Source organism: Lethenteron reissneri, chromosome 72 (genome assembly GCF_015708825.2).
Source record: "Lethenteron reissneri isolate LAM-NWPU_2019-01 chromosome 72, ASM1570882v1, whole genome shotgun sequence".
In the NCBI taxonomy this organism is placed as follows: Eukaryota; Metazoa; Chordata; class Hyperoartia; order Petromyzontiformes; family Petromyzontidae; genus Lethenteron; species Lethenteron reissneri.
In genome coordinates, this window is record NC_083850.1 from 2,133,631 (window position 1) to 2,158,192 (window position 24,562).

Below are 24,562 nucleotides of genomic sequence, written 5' to 3' on the forward strand. Positions count from 1 at the left end.
TAGACCAATTTCTCGACCACATCAATTCCATACACCCAGCCATCAGATTCACCATGGAAGTCGAAAATGATGGCAAGCTACCCTTTTTTGATGTCCTAATCAAAAGGAGACCTGATGGTTCAATGAGCCACTCTGTCTACAGGAAAGCCACCCACACGGATGCTTATCTAAAACCGGATTCCCACCACCATCCATCCCAGAAGAATTCCCTCATCAAGACTCTATATCATAGAGCCCAATGCATCTCCGACCATGAACACATTTCCAGTGAACTCAAACACGTACGCCAAGCTCTTAAGGCTAATGGTTACTCCGACTACACAATCCGCAAAGCCATCACTCCAACCATCAAGAAGGATCCTGTTGAGGAGCCTTTCAAGACCATCACCTTACCCTACATTGCTGGGGTCACAAAAAAGATCTCCAAAATCCTGATTAAACACAAGACCCAGGTCCGATTCAACACAGTACATAAAATCCGTGATCTGGTCCCGTCTGTAAAAGATGTGGTTCCAGACATACAGTACCCTGGCGTCTACAAACTAAGTTGCCTCTGTGGTAGCAGTTACATTGGAGAAACCAAACGACATGTCTCGGACCGCATCCGTGAACATAAGGCAGACCTGAAACACGGTAGGACAAACACCTCAGCCGTGGCAGATCACTGTTACAATTCAGTGGGCTCACATGACATTGACTTCTCCAAGACAGAGGTTCTCTGCAAGCCATCTGGCTATCATGAGAGATTCGTTCATGAGGCGATCCACATATACAAACACAGAGACAATTTCAACCGAGAAGATGGATTCTGGCTTAGCAATCATTGGAAGGACGTAATAAACCATTTCGGATCTTAACTGATTGTGTTCACGTTAACGGTGACTTTCAGACCGCGTTCCACTCACTGGCATGGTGCAGTGTGCAGAGTAATGTATGGGGTCGTAATTGTACAGTAAACATATAGCAGTATGATACACATTAGGGTGGGTAGAATAATACATAGTGTTATATTAAAATGGATAAGGCAGCAACTGCAGCAGCAGCAGCAAGTGCAGCAGCAGCAGCAAGTGCAGCAGCAGCAGCAAGTGCAGCAGCAACTGCAGCAGCAGCAGCAGCAACTGCAGCAGCAGCAGAAACTGCAGCAGCAGCAGCAACTGCTGCAGCAGCAGTAACTGCAGCTCCCTTTGATGCTGTTAATCCTGCATAATGCACATGCATATGCAGTACTAATTACATTCCTGCATTTCCCATAAATATGCTAAATTCCTGTTGATATGCAAATTCCTTTGTCAATGCGCCCAGCTTATATATATGCTCCAAGCCCGTGTGCTGTTTCATTCAGACTCTGTCGCCTCGACGGACCTGGTTTTCACCTGAGGACGGCTGCTTGCGTTGTGGCCGAAACGTCGTGAGAATTGTTTTATTATGTTTTATTTTTATTATTTTATTACTTCCCTTCTACGTGACTTTACCGAAAGAACCAAGAAGATGAATCCCTGCAGTCACGAAAGCTTTAAATCGGTTTTTTACCTATTTCATTTATTTCTCTACGTCCATACATTCGCTTGATGCGTTCCAATCCGGTGTTATCCTTCCTAATTTTTGCAATAAAGTCTCCCACAATTATCTTAATATTGCTTTTAGGCAGTTCCTTTAACGTGCTTTACAGCATTTCATAGAACTTTTCAATATCCTCCACTGCACTGATGGTGCATATATTTGGATGACCGAAATGTATGGCTTGTCCATTAAATCTCGCTATAATAACTCTTGGACTATATCCCAATGATGAGGCTTTGAGTTTTCCATTCAACAAGAACCCGTCAAGTGTACACTTTATCTTCCCCTGACCAGATCGCTTCACCCCCAATTTAGCTCCCATATTCTTGTCCATCCATTTCTGAGTCCGAGGATGCCGTACCTGTATCTTTATATTCCCTTATTAGCAGCTCTAACTGTCCTGTTGCCCATAGTGTTCTCACATTCTATGTCCCTACTGTGATCTCATTCACCATTCTCAGAACTTTCGTTGTTTTGGCTGCTTTGTTTCCCAACGTTGTCATAGCTGCTGCTACATTACAGTAGCAAATTGTTTGACCCAATCCCGGTGGCTCAATTGGGGACACGGACATTGTTGACCCATGTAACGGCAGAGCTGGTATCCTGTGGTCGTCAAGTGCATTGGATGACTTTTGTCTTTTTTTCACGGCCAAATTATAAGCACCCTTTCATATATATGAGCTGTCAAAATTGTGCAAGCCAAGATTTCTAGAATTTACCTCGATAATGTTGTCTGATATGTCAGATATACTCCCTACACCATTAAACGATAACACAGAATGAGCTAGAATATCTGGGAGAACACACCCACTACTTTCTATGAGCAGCTCAAAGTACTCACCAAAGCCAAGCAGGGGGAATGAGGCAAAGAATTGAAGCAATCAAAACATAAATTAATTGCTGAAGGCATGTATTTACACGGAGCACGTTATTCACCTGGACTAAGATCAACACAGTTCTACTTGTAATTGCCTACGCACAACTACCTTCATCAGGCAACAGCCAGATTTGGCTAGTTGTGTCGGGTGGTGGCGGGATTACCGACACATTTGTATATATTTACGAGATCTAACCCAAAATAACTGTAATATGGATGATATTGGTCGTTTATACTATGAGACCTCCTTTACCAGTGGCAAAATATAGTAGTAGGTTTTTACCCTTTAAACTGGTACAAAACTGACACCTTTATACAAGGCATCATGTTTGCAATAACCGCAACACAAGCAGTCAAAATGCAAACAAAAAGAAACAACTCTGATAATGGTAATGATATGCACTGTCCTTGAAGTTGATTGGTCCACACCCGAGACAGCTTTCCTTAGAGCCTAGTCTCCATTGGTGTTGGACCAGATGACGCCAAAAGGCATACTACTCAAAAACAGTGCACTATCAGAGTGTAGGGGTGTTAAAGAGAGGGCCCGTTATGCATGGCAGCCTATGGAAAACAAACACAGTGGGCGGGGCTACGTAAGTGCACGAGCAAGTGCCCTCTACGACGTCCGAGCCAGACACCCTGGGGGGGGCTGGTTCGAACGTTATGATCCCCCGGGGCCCCACCCCTCAGGGAGGGGTTGGGTATAAAAAGGGATGTTTCAAAGGGCTCGGCAGTTATGTTTAAGCTAAGGGAAGAAGATTGAAGACGTCTTAGATAGAGCCCTGGACTCCCCTGGTTCGATGTCCTTTTCAGGGCCGGACAGGATTGAGCCAGCGGCGTGGTCCCGAAAGCCAGAGCCGGTGCTCTTGTAAGAGCTGGTCTGGAACTCCGGGTACCGGGCCCGACTTACCAGTGTCGGGCCAGTTAGCCTCCCCTAGCCCATTAGTGGAGGATTCGGGGCTAGGACAGAGTTAGCTAGGGGTGTATGCCGAGTTATACGGGTGAGGGGGCCGATACCCCCTCGAGTGTGTATATGCCCACTGTCATATTGTGAATAAACATACGTGTGCCTCAACCTCGGCGTCAAGCGTCCTCACCGGTACTTCAACTGGTGTCAGAAGTAATTCGAACATGGACACGCGGAAAACAGCGCAGGCCAAAGTACCGCAGGAGGAAGACACTGCCGAGATCGTCAAGCCCGAGACGGCTCCACAAGACAAGGTGCAGCCGGGGCCTGACGCCTCCTTACCGGGGCATCGAAATGAAGAGGGGCCGCAGCCAGACGCGTTACGGCTGGCTCACGGGAGGCTGGCGGAGCTGCTGTATGCCGCTGCCGCCACGCTGGAGACCATCACGCGACTAGGGGCCGGTGATCCAACACGGGGCGAGGCGAGCCAACGACCAGGGCGCCTTCCCGCCATTTCGGAGCAGTCCGAATTTGAAATTCCCGCCATCGACGCTACAGCTGTTCGGGGAGTGGCCAGCCTAGACATCCGCTCCGACATCGCCGTCGCTGAAGCTGCAACGTCATCACAAGCGCGACAGGCGATCCCATCGGCCGTTCGCACCGACGCACAGCCGAGTGGTGGTGACATCAGCCTGCGGGAGTCCACAACGACCGCTGCGCTTCATCAGAGACTGCCCCCGCTGAAGGAGTTCATCGGCGCGGAGGGGGACTGGGCCGGTTTTCGCCGACGTTTCTTCGCCCATCAGGAGATGGCGAAATGGTCCGATGAGGAGGCTCTCTGCGCGCTGCCGGCGCTCCTCGACGGCGACGCGCTCGCCGCCCTCACATCGGCGCCGAGAGAGAAGCGGTCTACGTTACCGATGGCACTACAGCTGCTGGGCGGGGTCTATGGACCATCGGCTGAATGCCGACAGCAATTTTACGACCGCAAGCGGGGTGATAAGGAGTCGCCCCTAGCATATCGGACGAGCCTCCTGGCGATGGCTAAGTCGGCCTTCCCTCGTATGGACGACGACGGCGTGGACGCGATGGTCACGGAGAAGATCCTCCTCCTGGCAGACGACCTTGACATCGCGGTCGTCGCCCGGGAGGACGAGGAGATGACATCGCTCCAGGCGGCGCGGCTCCTCCACGCCAACCTCCTGTCACTGCGGCGGAAAGCCAGCAGGGCATCGGCGGGGCGTGCGGTGGCTGCAGCCACCATTCCGACGGAGGAGCTCTACGCCGTCGACCACCGACCGCAACAGGCGACAGGAGCACGGTCGGGCCGGGACGGGCCGGGCCGTTTCAACCGTCCGTCTCCTCCAACGGCGCTCCCGCGGTGTTTCAACTGCGGCGTCCGGGGCCACGTCGCCTCGGGGTGCCGCGCTCCTCGACAGCGCGGGACGACACCTCAACGGGACGACGGGCCTCATCACAAGCTCCACCATCATAACCCGGCGAGTCGCGGCACCCCACATGTTTGGCCCACGCACACACCCGTCACGCACTCAAACACCGCAACGAGAGGGGGGCCGATATCGCGCACCATCGCACCATCACGCACCACCCCGGGTACTCATATCGAACCCGGCCAGTGGTCCGTGCTGGCCGATCGTGTGGTAGCCGCATCGTCGGGGTCGTCGGCCGTTGTGGGGCACATCGACGGGGTTGAAGTGCGCATCCTGGTCGATACGGGAGCATCGGCGACCATTATTTCGGAGTTGATTTACAATATTCTCCCTGTCCGGAGTCGTCCTTTGATGCCTGTTAACGTACCATTCTATGCGGCTAACGGGGGCTCACTTGGCATCATCGGACAAATTCGTGCCCAAATTTGTATTGGGGAAATTAAATTGTCTAGGCCGATTTTTGTTTCCTCCTCGCTGGCGGTTCCGTGCCTGCTGGGGACGGACTTCCTGGCCAAAATGCCGATTAGGATATTGCTCGACCAGGGATGTATTGAGCTCCCGTCGGGCAGACGCATGGCGTTTCTGCCATCGCCTGTTACGACTCGGACGGCGTTCGCGACGGTGCCGGCATTCGTAGAGAGAACGGTGCGCGTCCCTCCGGGGGCGCAAATGTTGATTCCCTTGAAACTTCGGCGGCCCTTCGCTAAGGGTGTTGGGGCCCAAGGGGTTCTGCTGGGGCCGTCTAGGGCCGAGGTTAGTGGACCTCATTTACTTCCGGCCCAGACCATAGTAAGAGGGGACGGTGAACCCTTCATCGCGTTCCTCAATGTGGGCTCGCAGACGGTGGTGGTCCCACAGGGGACCGTGCTTGCTCACGCAACGCCGGTGCCATGTGAGGAACCCGTCGCAAATCACGTCAGCGTTGTCCCTGCGCCGCGACAGCATTCGGACAGCGATGAAGGGTGGCTCGAGGCGCTTTGTGCGGGATCGACGGACCTGTCAGATTCAGAGCGTCAACAACTTAAAACACTACTGCGGGGATTTTCCGACGTTTTTAGTCGGAATAAATACGATTTGGGTTGTACTCACCTGCTGCGTCACCATATTGACACGGGTGACAGCGCGCCAATTCGCCAAAATCCGTTTCGGTTGAGTCCCGCCGAAAAGGACCATGTCAAATCGGCTGTTGATGACATGTTGGCCGCCGACATCATTTCTCCTTCCACCAGCCCTTGGGGAGTGCCGATCGTCCTGGTTAAAAAGCAGGACGGTTCGTTGCGGTTTTGCGTTGATTTCCGGCGTCTTAACAAAATTTCGGTTGCCGACGCATACCCGCTCCCTCGGATGGATGAATCGCTGGACGCCTTGGCGGGAGCGCGATTCTTTTCCACACTGGATTTACTTTCGGGATTCTGGCAGCTTCCTCTGGACGATGATTCAAAGCCTAAAACTGCTTTCCGTACACCGCATGGCCTGTTCCAATTCAACCGGTTGCCGATGGGCTTACACTCAGCGCCGGCATCTTTCCAGCGTTTGATGGAATTGGTTTTGGCTGGATTGCAATGGGAGTCGTGCCTTATTTATTTGGATGACGTTATCGTCTTTAGTAAAACTTTTGACGAACATCTCCAGAGGTTGCGGGCGGTTTTCCTAAAGATGCGGGCTGCTAATTTGAAATTCAAGCCCCAAAAATGCCATTTGTTGCGCGATTCAGTGCGTTATTTGGGGCACATGGTGGGACGCTCAGGTATTGCTACCGATCCCGCCAAAACGCAGTGTGTCAGCTCCTGGCCGACTCCCACCTCGGTGGGAGAGGTCAGGAGTTTCATTGGGTTTGCGTCGTATTACCGACGGTTCGTCGCTGATTTTGCGACAATTGCAAAACCCCTGCACGCTTTAACATCTAAAGGGGTTCGGTTCCACTGGGGTCAAGAGGAGGAGGCTGCTTTCTGCTCCCTTCGGGACGCCCTGGTAAAAGCCCCTCCCTTGATTTACCCAGATTTTTCTAAGCCCTTTTTGCTCGACACCGATGCGAGCAACACGGGTATTGGGGGTGTGCTTTCCCAGGTGGTTGGTGGCGTGGAACGGGTGGTCGCGTACGGTAGTCGGGTGTTGTCTCCTGCGGAGCAAAGATATTGTGTCACCCGTAGGGAACTGTTGGCAATTGTCTATTTCATCCAACAGTATCGCCCATATCTGTACGGTCGGCATTTCACCGTCCGCACAGATCATGCGGCACTACAGTATGCCCTGCGAGTTCAACAACCATCGGGACAGTTGTCTCGATGGTTGGAGGTTCTCCAGGACTTTGATTTTGAAATCACCTACCGTAAGGGCGTTCGCCATACGAATGCGGACGCTCTGTCGCGCATGCCAACCACCTCCGAATGTGCATGCCTCCTGGGGTCGGGACGTTGCAGGCCTTCAGGGGACGCATCGGTTCCGATCTTGGCAGCCACCGACGACGACGAACCATTGGTTACTAATTCGATCGAACAACAGGGAAGGGATTCCCTGTTGGGGTTGCCCGTCACTGAATGGGGGCGCCTCCAAATGGAGGATACCTCCCTCCTCGGGTGGCGTCGTCGCGTCGGGGGTGCTGGGCGGGTGAAGGGTGATTCGGATGCATGGGAAATGGTGCAAGGTCTGCTGATGCATTGGGACGGCAAATCCCAGCGACATCGGCTGGTGGTCCCTTCTGAGTTGCGAGACAAGGTGGTGTGGGCCGCGCATGAGCGCCTATTACACCTGGGGACCCAAAAGACTCTTGCACTGCTACAACTTGATTTTTTTTGGCCTGGTATGACGAGGGATGTTGGGGATCTATTGGGATCATGCCCTCGGTGTGCGCAACGGAAACCGCCGGCGCGGGAGTCTAACCCGCCCTTGCAATCGATCAAAGTATCCAGAATAAATGAGCTTGTCGCGCTGGACATTTTGGGCCCATTTCCCGCCACCCCCAGGGGCAATAGGTATTTGTTGACAGGTGTCGAGTATTTTACGCGCTGGCCTATGGCCTGGCCCCTTGCCAACCAGTCGGCAGCAGCCATCGTGGAGGCCTTTGTTCAGGGATACGTCCTGGACAAAGGTGCTCCGGAGCGGCTGCTGACCGACCAGGGCAGAAATTTTTCCGGTAAATTACTCAAACAAGTCTGTGACCTCTTAGGCACGAAGAAAATTCGTACCTCCCCGTATCACCCGCAAACTGACGGAATGGTCGAGCGCCTGCATCGCACCATTACGTCAATGATGTCACAGCAGGTCTCGGACTCGCAGACTGACTGGGACCTGCATATTCAAGGGGTCTTGGCGGCATACCGGATGGCACCCCATGCAGCTACGGGATTTTCCCCCTTTTACCTCATGTACGGTCGCGAACCCGACCCGCCTGTTCGCGCCCAGCTGCAGATCCCCGACCCGCAAGGGAAAACTAAATTGGCTGACCACGTCAAATTTAATCTGGCCAAATTAACAGAGGCGCGGGATGCTGCTATGCTAAACTCGGACCTCTGTCAAAAGGCGAATGAGCGCCTCAGGCTGGGTCGGGCGCACGTAATACAGTGGAAGCCGGGGGACAAGGCATGGTTGCACTGTCCCCAAGTGCCCCTGGCTACCTCCCCTAAGCTGGCGCGGCCGTGGCGGGGCCCTGTGGAGGTGGTCGAAGTTTTGCGACCACAGTGCGTGCGCATTAAATGGGGGAAGCGGCGATGGTTCGTGCACCCCTCTAGGTTAAAACCCTTCGTTGCGGTACACAAACCCACTTCACACATGCGTGGCCAAACGTGTGGGGGGTCGACCGACTCACTGGGTCCGTCTCCGTCGTTCTCACCTAATGCCTTGCCGGCCGTGCCACCTCCAGGTGCATCAGGACTGACGGGCTCACGCCCGACCACCCCTCCTGGGGATACCGACGGTCGCGCGGCATCGGATGAGGTCTCACTCCGGGACGGACAATTGCCACCTTACGGTCCGCCACCCGGGGTTACCCCGTGTGAGGGGCCCGCTGCAAGGACGCGCGCAAAAATGCGCAGACTGTTATGAGGCCGGAAGATGTGTACATAGGTTGTGTTCATCGTGTGTTGTGTGGGTGGTGTGTTCCCTGCCCATTGAAATGTACATACGTTGTGTTCATTGTGTGTTGTGTGGGTGGTGTGTTCCCTGCCCATTGAAATGTACATACGTTGGGTTCACCTGGTGTTGTGTGTATGGTGGGTTCCCTGCAAATTGTATATAGGTTGTTTTTTTTACGGAATTCGTATTTATTCAAGGGGGGGTGCGTCGGGTTGTTTTCTCTTCTTGCTGTTGCATTTTGTTGTGTTCTTGTTGCTGTTCTTGTTATTGTTGAAAAATAGTGAGGCACACGCGCGGTCAAGGTGTAAATGCACTTTTATTGTCGTTTTTGTATGTTGGCAGCCGGGACGGCTGCAAGCTATGCGGGGGGGGGGTGATGTAGGGGTGTTAAAGAGAGGGCCCGTTATGCATGGCAGCCTATGGAAAACAAACACAGTGGGCGGGGCTACGTAAGTGCACGAGCAAGTTCCCTCTACGACGTCCGAGCCAGACACCCTGGGGGGGGCTGGTTCGAACGTTATGATCCCCCGGGGCCCCACCTTTCAGGGAGTGGTTGGGTATAAAAAGGGATGTTTCAAAGGGCTTGGCAGTTATGTTTAAGCTAAGGGAAGAAGATTGAAGACATCTTAGATAGAGCCCTGGACTCCCCTGGTTCGATGTCCTTTTCAGGGCCGGACAGGATTGAGCCAGCGGCGTGGTCCCGAAAGCCAGAGCCGGTGCTCTTGTAAGAGCTGGTCTGGAACTCCGGGTACCGGGCCCGACTTACCAGTGTCGGGCCAGTTAGCCTCCCCTAGCCCATTAGTGGAGGATTCGGGGCTAGGACAGAGTTAGCTAGGGGTGTATCCCGAGTTATACGGGTGAGGGGGCCGATACCCCCTCGAGTGTGTATATGCCCACTGTCATATTGTGAATAAACATACGTGTGCCTCAACCTCGGCGTCAAGCGTCCTCACCGGTACTTCAAGAGTATTGAGAGCTCGGGTAAGCATTTACACTATGAGACCTCCTTTACCAGTGGGAAAATATAGTAGTAGGTTTTTACCATTTAAACTGGTACAAAACTGACACCTTTATACAAGGCATCATGTTTGCAATAACCGCAACACAAGCAGTCAAAATGCAAACAAAAAGAAACAATTTTGATTAATATGCTAAATTCCTCTTGATATGCAAATTATTTTGTCAAGACGCTCTTTGCCCCTCCATCCCAGCATAATTAGTCGCTCCAAGCCTGGAGCGTGACATTCAGACTCTGTCTACTTGACGGACCTGTTCTCCACCTGAGGATGGCTGCTTGCGTTGTGGCCGAAACGTCGTGAGAATTATTTTATTATGTTTTATTTTTATTATTTTATTACTTCCCTTCTACGTGACTTTACCGAAAAAACCAAGAGGAAAAAAGAAACAACTCTGATAATGGAAATGATATGCACTGTCCTTGAAGTTGATTGGTCCACACCCGAGACAGCTTTCCTTAGAGCCTAGTCTCCATTGGTGTTGGACCAGATGACGCCAAAAGGCATACTACTCAAAAACAGTGCACTATCAGAGTATTGAGAGCTCGGGTAAGCATTTACACTATGAGACCTCCTATACCAGTGGGAAAATATAGTAGTAGGTTTTTACCCTTTAAACTGGTACAAAACTGACACCTTTCTCGTTCCTTTTATTTCGTATATAGTTCACATCTCCGACAGCATCATTCAATGTTCCTCCATACTCTTCAATGTACAATTCCTAATCAACCCCACTCAATGTCCCTCCGTTCGCTCGCTTCACTTCGCCGCTTCGCTTCGCTTCGCCGCTTCGCTCGCGCTCTCTCTCTCTCCACCAAGGTCCGTTACTCTGCTGCTCCTACGCTCTACTCGCTCCATCCTTGCTACTCCGTTCGTACTCTCTCTCCACTGCTACCGTATACTGTATTCTCATGGTCCACTGCTACCTCCCACTATACACTCTTGTCCACTGTTACCATATACTATACACTCTTGTCCACTGCTACCCTATACTATACACTCTTGTCCACTGCTACACTATTGTCCACTGTTACCCTGTACTATACACTCTTGTCCCAGGCACCAACTCCAACGCTAACTCCAACTGCGACTCCAACACTAACAATGACTCCCGTATCTCCATACGCTCTCTGCCTTTATCCCCGAACCAATTAGCCCCAATTAATTATGTCATTCCCCGCCAGCCTCACGTGATGTTGTTGTCGTAGACACCCCGGCGCCTGTCTCGACCACTCACCCTCTCGACCAATCACCGGCCTGCGTCCTCAGTTACCCTTAACACCTGTGGCGTCTCTTAATGACCTCACCCCTTAATTAGCGCAACAACAACTTTATGGGCACGCCTACTGTCCGTGTCCCCAGTTACCCCCACTGTCCGCTGCATGTTCGCATCACAACCAAACGCATGGCGCGTGTTATCTCAAGTCCTAAATACGTGTTAAACTGGCTCACAGTCTCCATGCATCCCAGCTCAAGCGAGCGATGCATGTCACTCTATTGCAGTGGTGGAAATGCCATGTTTTTTTGCATTCCCCCCTTAGGACGATCAGTTGATTTCCTATTATGGCTATGCGTGATTATTTTTCTGCTGTAAATTTCCACATGATAAGCCACTTTTTCTGAAAAATTAGTGAATACTTCAGTGGGCTTTGCCTGGTAGGATGGGGTTGGTTCAGTTGTAGTTGTGTTTGTGTGATTTGTTTACCTTGCTTGTACTTTGCATTACTGTCGTGTTTTTGTACTGTTTGTTGTTGTAACGTTTTTACCCCGTGCCTACTGGATATCTGTGAAAAAGATCTTCATAGCTCATTGGACTCCTCCTGCAGTATAAATACAGATTCTGATGCCTGTAACACAGCACTATGGCAGTTGGTGAATCACACAAATTCGTGAAACTTCATTGTTATCCGTGGGCATCGCAATCGCAATGTCTTGACTTGCAAGGGTACAGTGGTATAGCAAGTGGATTACTTTAGTTTCCTGCACTTCTGTGTGGAAACTGTGCGACATTTATTACGCCGTTTTAAGATGAAATGTGTATGAAAAATTATATTTGAATCTATACTCTCTGGTTCTTTCAGTAAAGTTCTGCCTACGTGACTTTACCGAAATAACCAAAGAGTATGGATTCCTGCAGTCACGAAAGCTTCAAATCAAGATATTTTAATCTAGTTATTGTGTAATAAAGGTCGTGGAAGCGACTTCTGGAATCCGGTCTTTATTTGTCTTTCGTTCACAACACTCCTATCTTACTCCTTCACGCTGCTGACAGACAGCGTGAGAGGGAGAGAGAGAGAGGGGACACGCGTGACCACGTGGCAACCTGGACCCCACTCCAGCATGGCCTCACCCTCCGTTCGTTCCAGATCTGACCACGTGTTGTCCGTCTCCACCCCTTTTAATACCCGGGTCACGTGGTACCTTTCCACCAATCCTGGTTAACCTCTATGGAATCTTCTAGACTCCATCATACGTTCCCAGGACCGCGCCCCTGACTCGTCCCTCCATTGGCTGTGGCTAAAGCCAGCAGATCCAATCCTCTACTTACAGATGTCACCTTCCCATTACGTCAGGGCCACGCCCCTAGACTTCCCCCCATTGGCTATGGGCCAGGACCGGTAGAGCCAATCATCATAACGAGGTGTGATCCATCAGAAACCCGGATATATCCTCACATTACATCACCCCCCCCCCCCCCCCCCCCGGTGTAAAAAGTCAGCCGTCTCGGCTGGGAAAAGAGTGACAGCCCGAATCTCTTTGAATAACATCTTAGGATGTCCATGACGCATTAACAAGGTAAGGGGAGTAGGCACCAACGCGCAGAGGAATTAAAACATTAAAACAACCGACAAACATTAGGGCGCCCCTGTAGCGCAGTAACACCAGGGCGACAGACCGCAAGGACAACAGTATTAGCGAATGGGAGAGACTTTGACCGCGTACGCAACGCCGGACCCTCTCCTCCCCTCGCGCGTGGTTGCCTCGCCGACTGTTCAGCAGGAGGTGGTTGCAGTGGAGAAGAAGAAGAATTTTCGGTTTTCGTTGTGTCTGGGACAGGCCCCGTTGGAGGTGGAACGTCTGGGGTCTCGTCGTCCTTCAAAATCTGTGCGTCTGCGGGGGGTAGAACACAGCCCCGCTGGGGAGCAATCGGCGAGGCAAGTGGCACAATCCGCATGCCAGACCCTGGCAGGTCAACAAGTGGGGATGAAGGGCCAGCACGCGGGTCAACATAGGGCTTGAGCCGCGACGAATGAACATACCAACGACGTTGGCCGTACTGGATTCGAACACTCTGGGGATTCCGAATGTCCACCAGCCTGTGCAGTTTAGGGGACGTACCCACTGGCACCTGAGGGCAATGGAGCCATGCCATATCGCCCACCGACCAAGGCATGTCAGTTCACGATCGATGCGCACACCTCTCGTTCCTTGCCTGCGTACGGGCCGTCGCACATCTGGTGGCCTCTCGCGCCTCCGTAACCCGTTTAAGTGAGTCCCGCACGTGGTCAAGCAAGGAAGGGGACAGTTGTTTCCCCGCTGCACCAAGTTGCACATCAATCGGGGGTACATTCTCACGGCCATACATCAGGAAAAATGGGGAATATCCTGTGGATGCCTACGGAACCATGCGGTATGCCGCCAGGATGCCCGGTATGTGCAAGTCCCAATCGGTTTGTTTTTCACTCACCGTGTGACAAAGCATGGCCGAAAGCGTGCGGTTATGTTGTTCCACCATGCCATCCGTTTGCGGATGGTAAGGGGAAGTGCAGATTTTCTTTGTACCCAAGGCAGAGCACACGTCTTTGAGCAATTTAGAGAAGTTACGTCCTTGATCCGTGAGCAGCCCTTCAGGTGCTCCCTTATCCATAACGTACCCATTCAAGAAAGCCTCGGTGATGGATGAGGCCATTTGGTCAGGTAGAGGCCAGGCCATAGGCCAGCGAGAAAAGTATTCGACCCCGACCAAAAGGTATTTATATCCCCTAGCCGATGGAGGGAACGGGCCCAGGATATCCAGAGCGACCAGCTCATTAATACGGGACACCTCGATCGATCATAGGGGCGGGACATAATTTTGACGTGGCGGTTTCCGCTTTGCACAATCATTGCATGACCGGATAAAGTTAGTGACATCCGCTGTCATGCCTGGCCAAAAGAAATCCTGCTGCATCGCGGCAAATGTTTTCTGCACGCCAAGGTGCATCAGCTTGTCGGCGTGCAGCGCGCGGATCAGATCATGGCGAAGGGACGTCGGCACAACCAGGCGTGAACGGTCCGACAACCCATCCGTACACATCAGTAATCCCGCCTGGCCCCCAAAACAACTGCCATTTCCATCCCACCAAATGAGATCTCGGTTTCCCGACCAATTTCCACAGTAGAGCCAAAGAGGCATCAGCCTCTTGCTCGCATAGCCACACCAAGTGCGGCAAATGCAACGTATTGTCGGCGCCAACGGGTACATCCTGGCCTTCATCCTTTGACATCGCTCCCATGACCGGACAGGGCGCGGTAGGCAGCGCCGCAACAGTGGTGCATACCCGTCAGACAGGCGCAGAGAGGAGTTACGGGCAACCTAGAGAGAGCGTCCGCGTTTCCATGGCAAGTACCCTTGCGGTACGTGATATTGAAGGAAAACTCCTGCAGAGATTCTAACCACCGAACCAATTGACCGGACGGTTGTTCCAATTTCAAAGAATATTGCAAGGCAGCATGGTCAGTGCGCACAAGGAATTTCCTTCCATACAGGTACAGCCGGTACTGGCGAACAAAATGGACGATTGCCAACAATTCCCGTCGCATCACGTCGTTGGAGGTGTTCTTCGAAGGTGCGACTGAATACGATGATATCGTCCAAATATATGAGGCACGTTTCCCACTGCAGCCCCGCTAGCACCAGTTCCATCAGGCGTTGGAACGTCGCCAGTGCTGCATTCAAGCCCATAGGTAGGTGGTTAAACTCAAAGAGGCCCTGCGGCGTGCGGAACGCCGTTTTCGGTCTGGACGCGTCATCGAGGGGGAGCTGCCAAAACCCAGATGACAGGTCGAGGGTAGAGAAGAAATTTGCCCCCGACAAAGCGTCCAATGAGTCGTCCATCCGTGGCAAGGGGTATGCCTCGGCCACGGATATCTTATTCAATCGGCGGAAGTCTACACAAAACCTCGTTCCGCCATCCTTCTTTTTAACCAACACCACCGGCGCGCCCCAAGGACTGTTGGACGGCGAAATTATATCGGCCGCCAACATGTCGTCCACCGCGCCACGCACGTGTTCCCTTTCTGCCGTGCTCATGCGATGCGGGTGCATACAAATCGGTCCCGCTGCACCGGTGTCGATATGGTGCGACAAGAGCGTGGTATGGCCCAAATCCAAAACGTTTTTACTGAAAACGTCAGCGTACTCCGACATAGTGAATGCAAGGCGCTCCGCTGCGTGGCCGACAAGGACGTATTTTCCCCGCACAATTCTGCGATCCATCGATCGTCCGAACGATCGGATCGTGGCATGCCAGAGGCCATTTTTGTGGGTTGGTCGCTCTCAAAGCTGGTGAAATCGGTAGTGGCGTGAGCCAGCTGGGACGAACGATAGTTTGAGCCGCCACTAGGGAAAAGGATTTTGCCACAGAGTTCGACGGGGACAACAACACACCCGTCGCATCGTCCACGGCTTCCAACCGCTTTCGGTAACGCAGCGGAATAAGCATTTGTGATCCTGATGGTACTGCTACTGTGACAGCAACAATCGCGTTAACAGCATTTCCTGGGGGCGAACGGCCCAGCAGGGACGGCAGGAAGGACATTCTACTGCCCCCTGGCATTTCCAAAGAACCTTGATCGACGATTATTTTAACAGGCATCCGACGAAGGAAATCGGTGCCCAATAAGCATGGGACGGCCAATGAACACCAGATCAAAACTGGTCCCACCGCGGTGATATTCCCTATAGCAATGCACACATTTACTCGCCCCAAAATACCCATGCTACCCCCATTCGCAGCAACGCATGCATCATTAGCTGGTCGGATCCGCGACGTAGGAATGGACAGGAGATGAAAAATAACATCGGAAATGATGGTTGAAGACGCGCCGGTGTCCACCAAAATACGGACATCGATCCCATCGATAGTACCCCGTACCATTGAGGACCCCGACGCGGCTGCCACCACCCTTCGAGCCAATTTTTTCCACTGTGTAACTGAGTGTGGCATCGACCCAGGTGACCCACAATTCCCTTCAGGAGTGCAAACATGGGTGCGAGTGGATGCGTGATGTGTCAAGACCTGCCGGGTGTCTGATATGTGCCGACTTGCCCGAGGGTGCCATGGATCCGCTTCTGGTGGAGGAGATGGAAGTCGGCCCGACGGGAGCTGAGGGGGTTGAAGTCGGCAGCTGCAATCCCAGGCGAAATGGCCTCGTCGGCCACACTTAAAACATGTGGCCGTCGCCGCCCGGCGGTCGGCCGCCCCGGTCCCCGCTCGTGGACGTCCGGCCCCGTCATGCTGGTTGCGCGGCCGGCGTTTCGGGACCCAGCGAGGAATGGCTGCCATCACCTCGTCGTCGCTGAAGTCGTTGGAACCGTGGACGACACGATGTGGGGCCCATCCCAATGGTGGCCCGTCTATTCCAGGATCTCCCGACCATGCAGCCATCTGGTCCCAGCGTTTGAGGTTGAACTTGGCATCCAAACAGCGCACCGCCCATCGAGACGTTAGCGGTTCGTGGCCGCACACCGGTAATGATATATTAAGTTCCTGGGACAACTCAATCATTCTAGAAAGGATGAGAGGATCCAGGAGATCGGCTGACGAATCGGGGTAGGCGGCCATGGCAAGCGCCCCCTCGGTAGGCCAAGGGCGATTCATCCGCTCCTCGGCGCCGTTGCATGAATTTCCTGGTAGCCGCCGTCGGCGGCTCGTAGAACTCCGCCATTTCCGCGAAAGCGTCACGCAGCGTCTTTTTCTTACTCGCCGGGATGGAGCGGAAGACTGCCAAGGAGACATCGTTCAATAGCGTGGGCAGAGCCTCCAGCGCTTCTGCCTCCGTCCATCGCACCGACTGAAAGGCTGACTCGAACCACCACGTGAACGCGCTCCAGTCACCCCCGACGACAAATTCTTTAATTTGAGGAAGGCGATGGCGCGGTAGATATCCGAGGCCTCGGGCATGTCAGATCCCGCTCCCCGCGCAGCACGCGGCTCCGTCAAGATGGCGTCCGGCGGCCGCGTGGCAGCAGCCCTGCCCAAGATGGCGTCCGGCAGCCCCGTGGCAGCAGCCCCGCCCAAGATGGAGGCCACCCCCTTCGCGGCAGGAGTAATGGCGGACGGCGTTTCCCGCTGAAGATCTTGGTCATCGGCCCTTGGGTGAGATCCACGCGGCCGACCGAGGTCCGCTGATGACGCGACCGCCGTTGCAAGATTTAGCAGGATCGCACGGAGCGACTCTATCTGCTCCGCCACCCGACGCCACCCCTCATCCGCAGCCGGAGACGTCGCCTCGCCGGCCTGTCGTCGATGCGCGGCATCGGGGAGAGCGGCAGACGGCGGTAGAGGACCCGTGGCTCCCAGCAGCTCGTCCTCGTCCGCCTCGACATCTTCATTCGACGGAGGATCCGGTGGGTTTCTTTTCTTGAGGTGCTTGGGCATTTTCTAATAATTGTCCAAACGGTCTCAAGAAGCACTTCTGTCACCAATGTAATAAAGGTCGTAATAATTGTATTATTAAATTAGTGAACATAAAGAGCTGATCAAATTCCCGAATGTGTGGGGCGCCAAGGTGGCTTGGGGATGTTATCTCCATTAACTTGCATACAGGAGGTCGTGGGTTCTATCCCGACCCTGACGATGCCTGCTGTATATTTGGAGTATGTGTGTCTCTATCTTTCCCCGTGGTCGCCTGGACTTTTCCCTCCACATTTAGAATCAGCATCACGCATTTAGGTAAGGCCTACTGAGCTATTCAGCGCTTTTTAAGAAGCGACCTGGCCACAAATGATAGCTCCACGAAATCGCTTATCACGTGGAAATTTATATCAGCAGACAAGCACTCTAAACATGTGACGTTGTTTCTAAATGTGGAGGGAAAAACCGGGGGACCGGAGACAAATCCACACGCCACCCAAAGACACATGACACCACCGTTTGAGGGAAATGCACACACGTGACGCCATGCTCGTGCCATAACTCACAGTGACGTCATATTTCAACAGATTTGAATCAATGTTTTTCTTCGGATCGTACAACATTTCAAATCCCTCCTTTCTACATCGCTACTCGTTTGTACGATTTCGGCTGGGAGGGGTGTGAGAAAATACCCTCGGCTCTCTCTTTCCTGAACGTGACCAATCCACAAATTAATCACAAAAAATTAAATATGCAGGCATCTTTGACCAATAATTATTTAATCTGGACAAATATAAATTTTGTTATATTTTGAGATTTGGTGACGATACATTGAGTACCACTTTGTGGGCGAATCGCCAGTGGTTATCTTATAAAATAGACTCGTTTCCGTCATGCTGTGGAATTTCCACTGCCGTTTCCGGCCTGTAAACATGGGACGAGCCCCAATACCTCAATGTTCGTGCATTTCCGATGACAGGGGTGAAGGAAAATGTATGTACAGCAGAGAGAGAGAGCAAAAGCAATTAAGGTAGCCACAGTGAATTGCTTGACCACATGCGATAAAAAAAATAGAAGCAATAGTATTGCGCAAGAGTTGCACCAGTAACTCCATTAAGTTTAATTTCTATTAATTTCGACGCCGTGTTGATGGCTTCTTACCAGTAGTGCTGGGTGAAGTAATCCAAAGACGTCCAGTTGCGGTTCCTCTCGAGCCGGTGGTGTTGATAACACATGAGTAATTTCCACCGTGTGCTCGTGTAACGTTATAGAGTGTCAGATAGCTGGAGCCATCCCTAAGGTCCAAGTGTCCATCGTACATCACGTAGCCCAGTTGTTGCACACCGCTCGAGACTTGTGAGTCCTTGAATTGTGCATTCTAAATTAACAGAACACATGCGCATTAATAATCCATTTGCATCGCAAAATTATCTTTACAGGAATATAGTTCATCTAAATCCCTCTAAGAGGGTTACTGGGCTTCAGCATTCCACAATTAAAACAGATTTTTGTAGGTATTGAGTTCGATGTCTTAGCATGGTTTCCCTTGACTTTTTTTTATTCAGGCAAGCCCAGATATGAGTTTCGGAAGTGGATATATCAGAATAAGCATCTACGGGAGGAATCCGATGAGCTATGAAGTTATTTTTCCCAGGTGTTCAGTTTGGGCGGGTCAGCAAGCTACAACAACAAACACAATACGCAAAACACAATTAGAGTGCAAAATAGAGAGTAAGGTAAGCAAGTCACTAATCCAAGGCGGCACTAGATGCTGTATGGATTGCAGCGATACCATCATGGTGTGCGTTGATGACGCACTCGTCCGTGATGCGTTTCATTGTTTGGGCTTCACCACAGTCGCAGTTTGGTGACTCTTTGATTTTCCTTTCATGGAACAACGCGTATGCCACACATCTCCTGCGCCGGGCCCGAGCGCGGTTCAACGTGATTTACAGTCATCGAGAAAGATAATCCCAGTACTTCCACGGTTGGGTCCTCAATGATGTTTTTGTTTGTCACGTTCATAGCCACCTATCCGGTGTCTTTATATTCGGTTGCCAGAGAGTCGGTGGGTATCCAGAATGGCTTCCTAGATTTAAGCCTAGGGCGTGGGGGGTACCTTTATGTCTTGGTGGGCGAAGTTTTCCACGATCTTGTTGCACTCCCTGAATCGTTGCGGCATCATGGTGGATGTTGGCTGGAGTGATGTCTACCAGCACGGAAAGCCACGATAGTGGAGTGGACTTGAAGGTGCCGCTAATGATATGAAGTGCAGTGTTGATATCAAGATCGACGAGGTTTGTGTGAGGACTGGCACCCCAAACTGCAACACAATACTCTGCTGGAGAGTGGACTGGGGTCTGCATTGATATCTTCAACGTGCGAGGCGTAGCTTCCCCACGTTGTTTCCGCGAGTTTCTGGAAACCATTTGCTCATGTTTTTGTTTTCATTTTGGTTTGTTCAAGGTGGTGCTCATATCTTGATTTGAAGCTTTCGTGACTGCAGGAATCCATACTGCTGGATTATACTTTTTTCCACCGTAGGACGACCGCTTGTGTTGCGATTGAAACGTCGTGATTTATTTTATTTTATACCTACGTGACTTTACCGAAAGAACCAAAGAGTGTGGTGCTCATAGTTGAACGTCCGATCTAGGGTACCTGGGGTGGTGGTTGTGTGTTAGTGTTTTATGCAGAAATTGATATTTAATGTTTTCGTGGCTTGCCTGTTATTCAGATGGAAGACGGAGACGACCCTCTTGTAAGCATTTGGTTTTAGGCGCCAATTTGTGAAGTGTGCTACGAAGATCTTGATATCTTTTTAGATAACTTTTCCAGTGTCCTCTATTGCCCGGGCTTGGGTTGCAAATGCGATGTCGTCCACGTATGTGAACTTACGGGAGGATGTCGCTTGGATCTCGTCGGTGTAGAGATTGAACCGCACTGGTGCAAGAACAGATTCCCACAGTAGTCCATTGTTCAAATTTAGTGGGCTGCTGGCAGCCTCACAAAGGTGAATGGTGAAACATCGCTCGCTCAGTATTTCAGTGATGAGTCTGATAGTTGGGTGGCAAGGCACAGCTGTCGCGAGCTTCAGCACGAGACCCTTCCACCACACCATATCATACGCCGAGGTGAGGTTGATGAATGCTGCTCCTGTTTTGAGCTAGTGCTCAAAACCGGTCTGAATGTAACATTTTAAAGCTAGCACCTGGGCGCAGCAATTTTTGCCAGTTCGGAATCCGGCTTGTTCTTTCGGAACTATGTTGTTAAGCATAGGATTTATTCTTTGGAACAGGAGCTGCTCCATTGGCTTGTAACCGACGCGGAGGGGGGAGATATGGTGGTAGTTTGTGATCTCTGATGCATCCTTGCTGAGCTTAAGAATGGCTATGATCTTAGCCACGTTCAAGTGAAGGAATCACTCCAACAAATTCGTCCATGGCCATGATGTAATTTGGCCATGCAGGGTGGATCAGTGAGATCTGAAGGCCAATATTGAACAATACAGCAGCCTAAGTTCGCTATTTGTAAAGTTTCGATTTAAAGCTTTCGTGACTGCAGGGATTCATCTTCTTGGTTCTTTCGGTAAAGTCACGTAGAAGGGAAGTAATAAAATAATAAAAATAAAACATAATAAAATTATTCTCACGACGTTTCGGCCACAACGCAAGCAGCCGTCCTCAGGTGAAAACCAGGTCCGTCGAGGCGACAGTCTGAATGAAACAGCACACGAGCTTGGAGCATATATATAAGCTGGGCGCCTTGACAAAGGAATTTGCATATCAAGAGGAATTTAGCATATTGATGGGAAATGCAGGAATGTGATTAGTACTACATATGCATGTGCATTATGCAGGATTAACAGCATCAAAGGGAGCTGCAGTTGCTGCTGCTGCAGTTGCTGCTGCTGCAGTTGCTGCTGCTGCAGTTGCTGCTGCTGCAGTTGCTGCTGCTGCAGCTGCTGCAGTTTCTGCTGCTGCTGCAGTTTCTGCTGCTGCTGCAGTTGCTGCTGCTGTTGCAGTTGCTGCCTTATCCATTTTAATATAACACTATGTATTATTCTACCCACCCTAATGTGTATCACACTGCTATATATTTACTATACAATTACGACACCATACATTACTCTGCACACTGCACCATGCCAGTGAGTGGAACGCGGTCTGAAAGTCACCGTAAACGTGAACACAATCAGTTAAGATCCGAAATGGTTTATTACGTCCTTCCAATGATTGCTAAGCCAGAATCCATCTTCTCGGTTGAAATTGTCTCTGTGTTTGTATATGTGGATCGCCTCATGAACGAATCTCTCATGATAGCCAGATGGCTTGCAGAGAACCTCTGTCTTGGAGAAGTCAATGTCATGTGAGCCCACTGAATTGTAACAGTGATCTGCCACGGCTGAGGTGTTTGTCCTACCGTGTTTCAGGTCTGCTTTATGTTCACGGATGCGGTCCGAGACATGTCGTTTGGTTTCTCCAATGTAACTGCTACCACAGAGGCAACTTAGTTTGTAGACGCCAGGGTACTGTATGTCTGGAACCACATCTTTTACAGACGGGACCAGATCACGGATTTTATGTACTGTGTTGAATCGGACCTGGATCTTGTGTTTAATCAGGATTTTGGATATCTTTTTTGTGACCCCAGCAATGTAGGGTAAGGTTATGGTCTTGAAAGGCTCCTCAACAGGATCCTTCTTGATGGTTGGAGTGATGGCCTTGCGGATTGTGTAGTCGGAGTAACCATTAGCCTTAAGAGCTTGGCGTACGTGTTTGAGTTCACTGCCAATGTGTTCCAGGCGTACATGTTTGATTTCACTGCCAATGTGTTCCTGGAACACGTTTACGGTGACTTTCAGACCGCGTTCCACTCACTGGCATGGTGCAGTGTGCAGAGTAATGTATGGTGTCGTAATTGTATAGTAAATATATAGCAGTGTGATACACATTAGGGTGGGTAGAATAATACATAGTGTTATATTAAAATGGATAAGGCAGCAACTGCAACAGCAGCAGCAACTGCAGCAGCAGCAGAAACTGCAGCAGCAGCAGAAACTGCAGCAGCAGCAGCAGAAACTGCAGCAGCAGCAACTGCAGCAGCAGCAGAAACTGCAGCAGCAGCAGAAACTGCAGCAGCAGCAACTGCAGCAGCAGCAACTGCAGCAGCAGCAACTGCAGCAGCAGCAACTGCAGCAGCAGCAACTGCAGCAGCAGCAACTGCAGCAGCAGCAACTGCAGCAGCAGCAACTGCAGCTCCCTTTGATGCACATGCATATGTAGTACTAATCACATTCCTGCATTTGCCATAAATATGCTAAATTCTTATTGATATGCAAATTCATTTGTCAAGGCGCCCATCTTATATATATGCTCCAAGCTCGTGTGCTGTTTCATTCAGACTCTGTCGCCTCGACGGACCTGGTTTTCACCTGAGGACGGCTGCTTGCGTTGTGGCCGAAACGTCGTGAGAATCATTTTATTATGTTTTATTTTTATTATTTTATTACTTCCCTTCTACGTGACTTTACCGAAAGAACCAAGAAGAAGATTTGTAAAGTTGTCAGAGGTGGTTCTTTTTCCCAGCATAGCATTACCATTATGATCCCGCGACACAAAACATGGATCAGGCATGTAAAAAAAAATCCTAGTGTGCTGACTTGAACGTGCCACGGTCTTTTGCGTCACAGAGCAGGTGGTGGCCTTCTGGTGCTGTCCATGATGTTAGTTGCTCACCTGCTTTATCATTGGCGCTGTAGACCCATAATGTTCGGTGGCTATTTAAGTCGCTTACGTCAACGGTCGGGTAACTTGGTGGTGGTGGTGTCGGACATGGCCATTCAAAACCTGGAGGCTTTTAGATGTTAACCACAGTTATGTCATTGATTTTGATGGTGATGTAGTAGGACGAGTTGTTGGATGTGACCTGGGCCAAGTCCTTCAGGTTTTTACGGACATGACAAGGCCTTGTTTCGGATAGTGGCTTGGAGTCTTGTGGGCATATTAACTTATCTTCAAACGGGACACTCTTGATCCAGATAGGTTTTTTTTTGCCAGCATCAGGATGTCGATGTACTGGATCATGAGAATCTTTGCGATATAATCGCATTTCGCACTAGAAAGGTCCTCAAAGTTCAGCTGCATGATTCTCATCGATGGGCCGATATTTACATTACTTTGCTGATGAAAAGGACCATTTCTAAAGCAGCTTTTGAATCCGGGATGCCGTGTGAGGCAATTTTCGTTGTGCTTTTGCATGTGGCAGGGAAGACCGTGAGTAAGTTGTCATCTTTTTGTCAAGTACAAAAGACCACTGGTGGTAAATTGTGGGTAATAAATGCATTCGCAGACAGAGGTGTGGTCACAATCTGCTGATGGGGCTTCATAAAGTTTAAAATATTCCAGAGTTTGCTGCTTCAGGAGGTCTGACGTTTTCACTCCACTGGGGGAACATTCTTTGGGAACTGAATGGAGCAACTCATTTCATCTATCGATTAGAGAGTACCGCCAAGCCAATGAACCTTAATTGCTTGGTCAAAAAGCCCCCCGGGGGGGGTGGGGGGGGGTGGGAGGGTCAGCGACTGCGTAGCGATTGGCGCGCTGCGCTATGAACCAGGCGACCCGAGTTCGATGCCCGCTCACGGCCACCACTGGTGACGATTATTTGAACCGGTCCTGGGCCTCCCCTATGTCGACTCAGCCTCAAACGAGTAACTGGTGTGGTGTGTGAACATCGCCACTGGGGGAACAAAGGTGGCGGTCTCGGGCAAAGCCGGGTAGTAAAGCTAGTATTTTATATATAAGATATATATTTAATCAGAAAATTAATTAAACCAATTGTCAAACCCGAGAACCTAAGACGTCCATATAATTGCCTTTTAACTATTCCAAGAAGAAGAAGAATAGGTGACAAAGCTTTTGCCGTTGCAGGATCAAACGTTTTGGAACAACTTGGTTTCCTCCCTAAAGATCGTAAAACTTCCTAAAAATATTCCGAAGAAGAAAATTCTTGCTGAATACAACCACATTTGCCATTTTTATTTTTAACTTTTATCCTTA

General features: G+C 50.8%; 2 protein-coding genes across 2 annotated transcripts in view; one reads left to right on the plus strand and one right to left on the minus strand.

Moving 5' to 3' along the window:
- Positions 1–24,562, plus strand: part of LOC133361317 (zinc finger protein 91-like) — a gene marked incomplete at its 3' end in the record, with an annotated part of 1,159,662 nt that overhangs the window by 770,949 nt on the left and 364,151 nt on the right. The window lies entirely within an intron of this gene.
- The window catches only part of LOC133361289 (uncharacterized), a 52,223-nt gene that overhangs the window by 17,030 nt on the left and 10,631 nt on the right, over positions 1–24,562 (minus strand). The window contains exon 5 of the mRNA XM_061580225.1: positions 18,663–18,879. Coding sequence (XP_061436209.1) covers positions 18,663–18,879 — 217 coding nt within the window. The remainder of the gene's footprint in view (positions 1–18,662; positions 18,880–24,562) is intronic.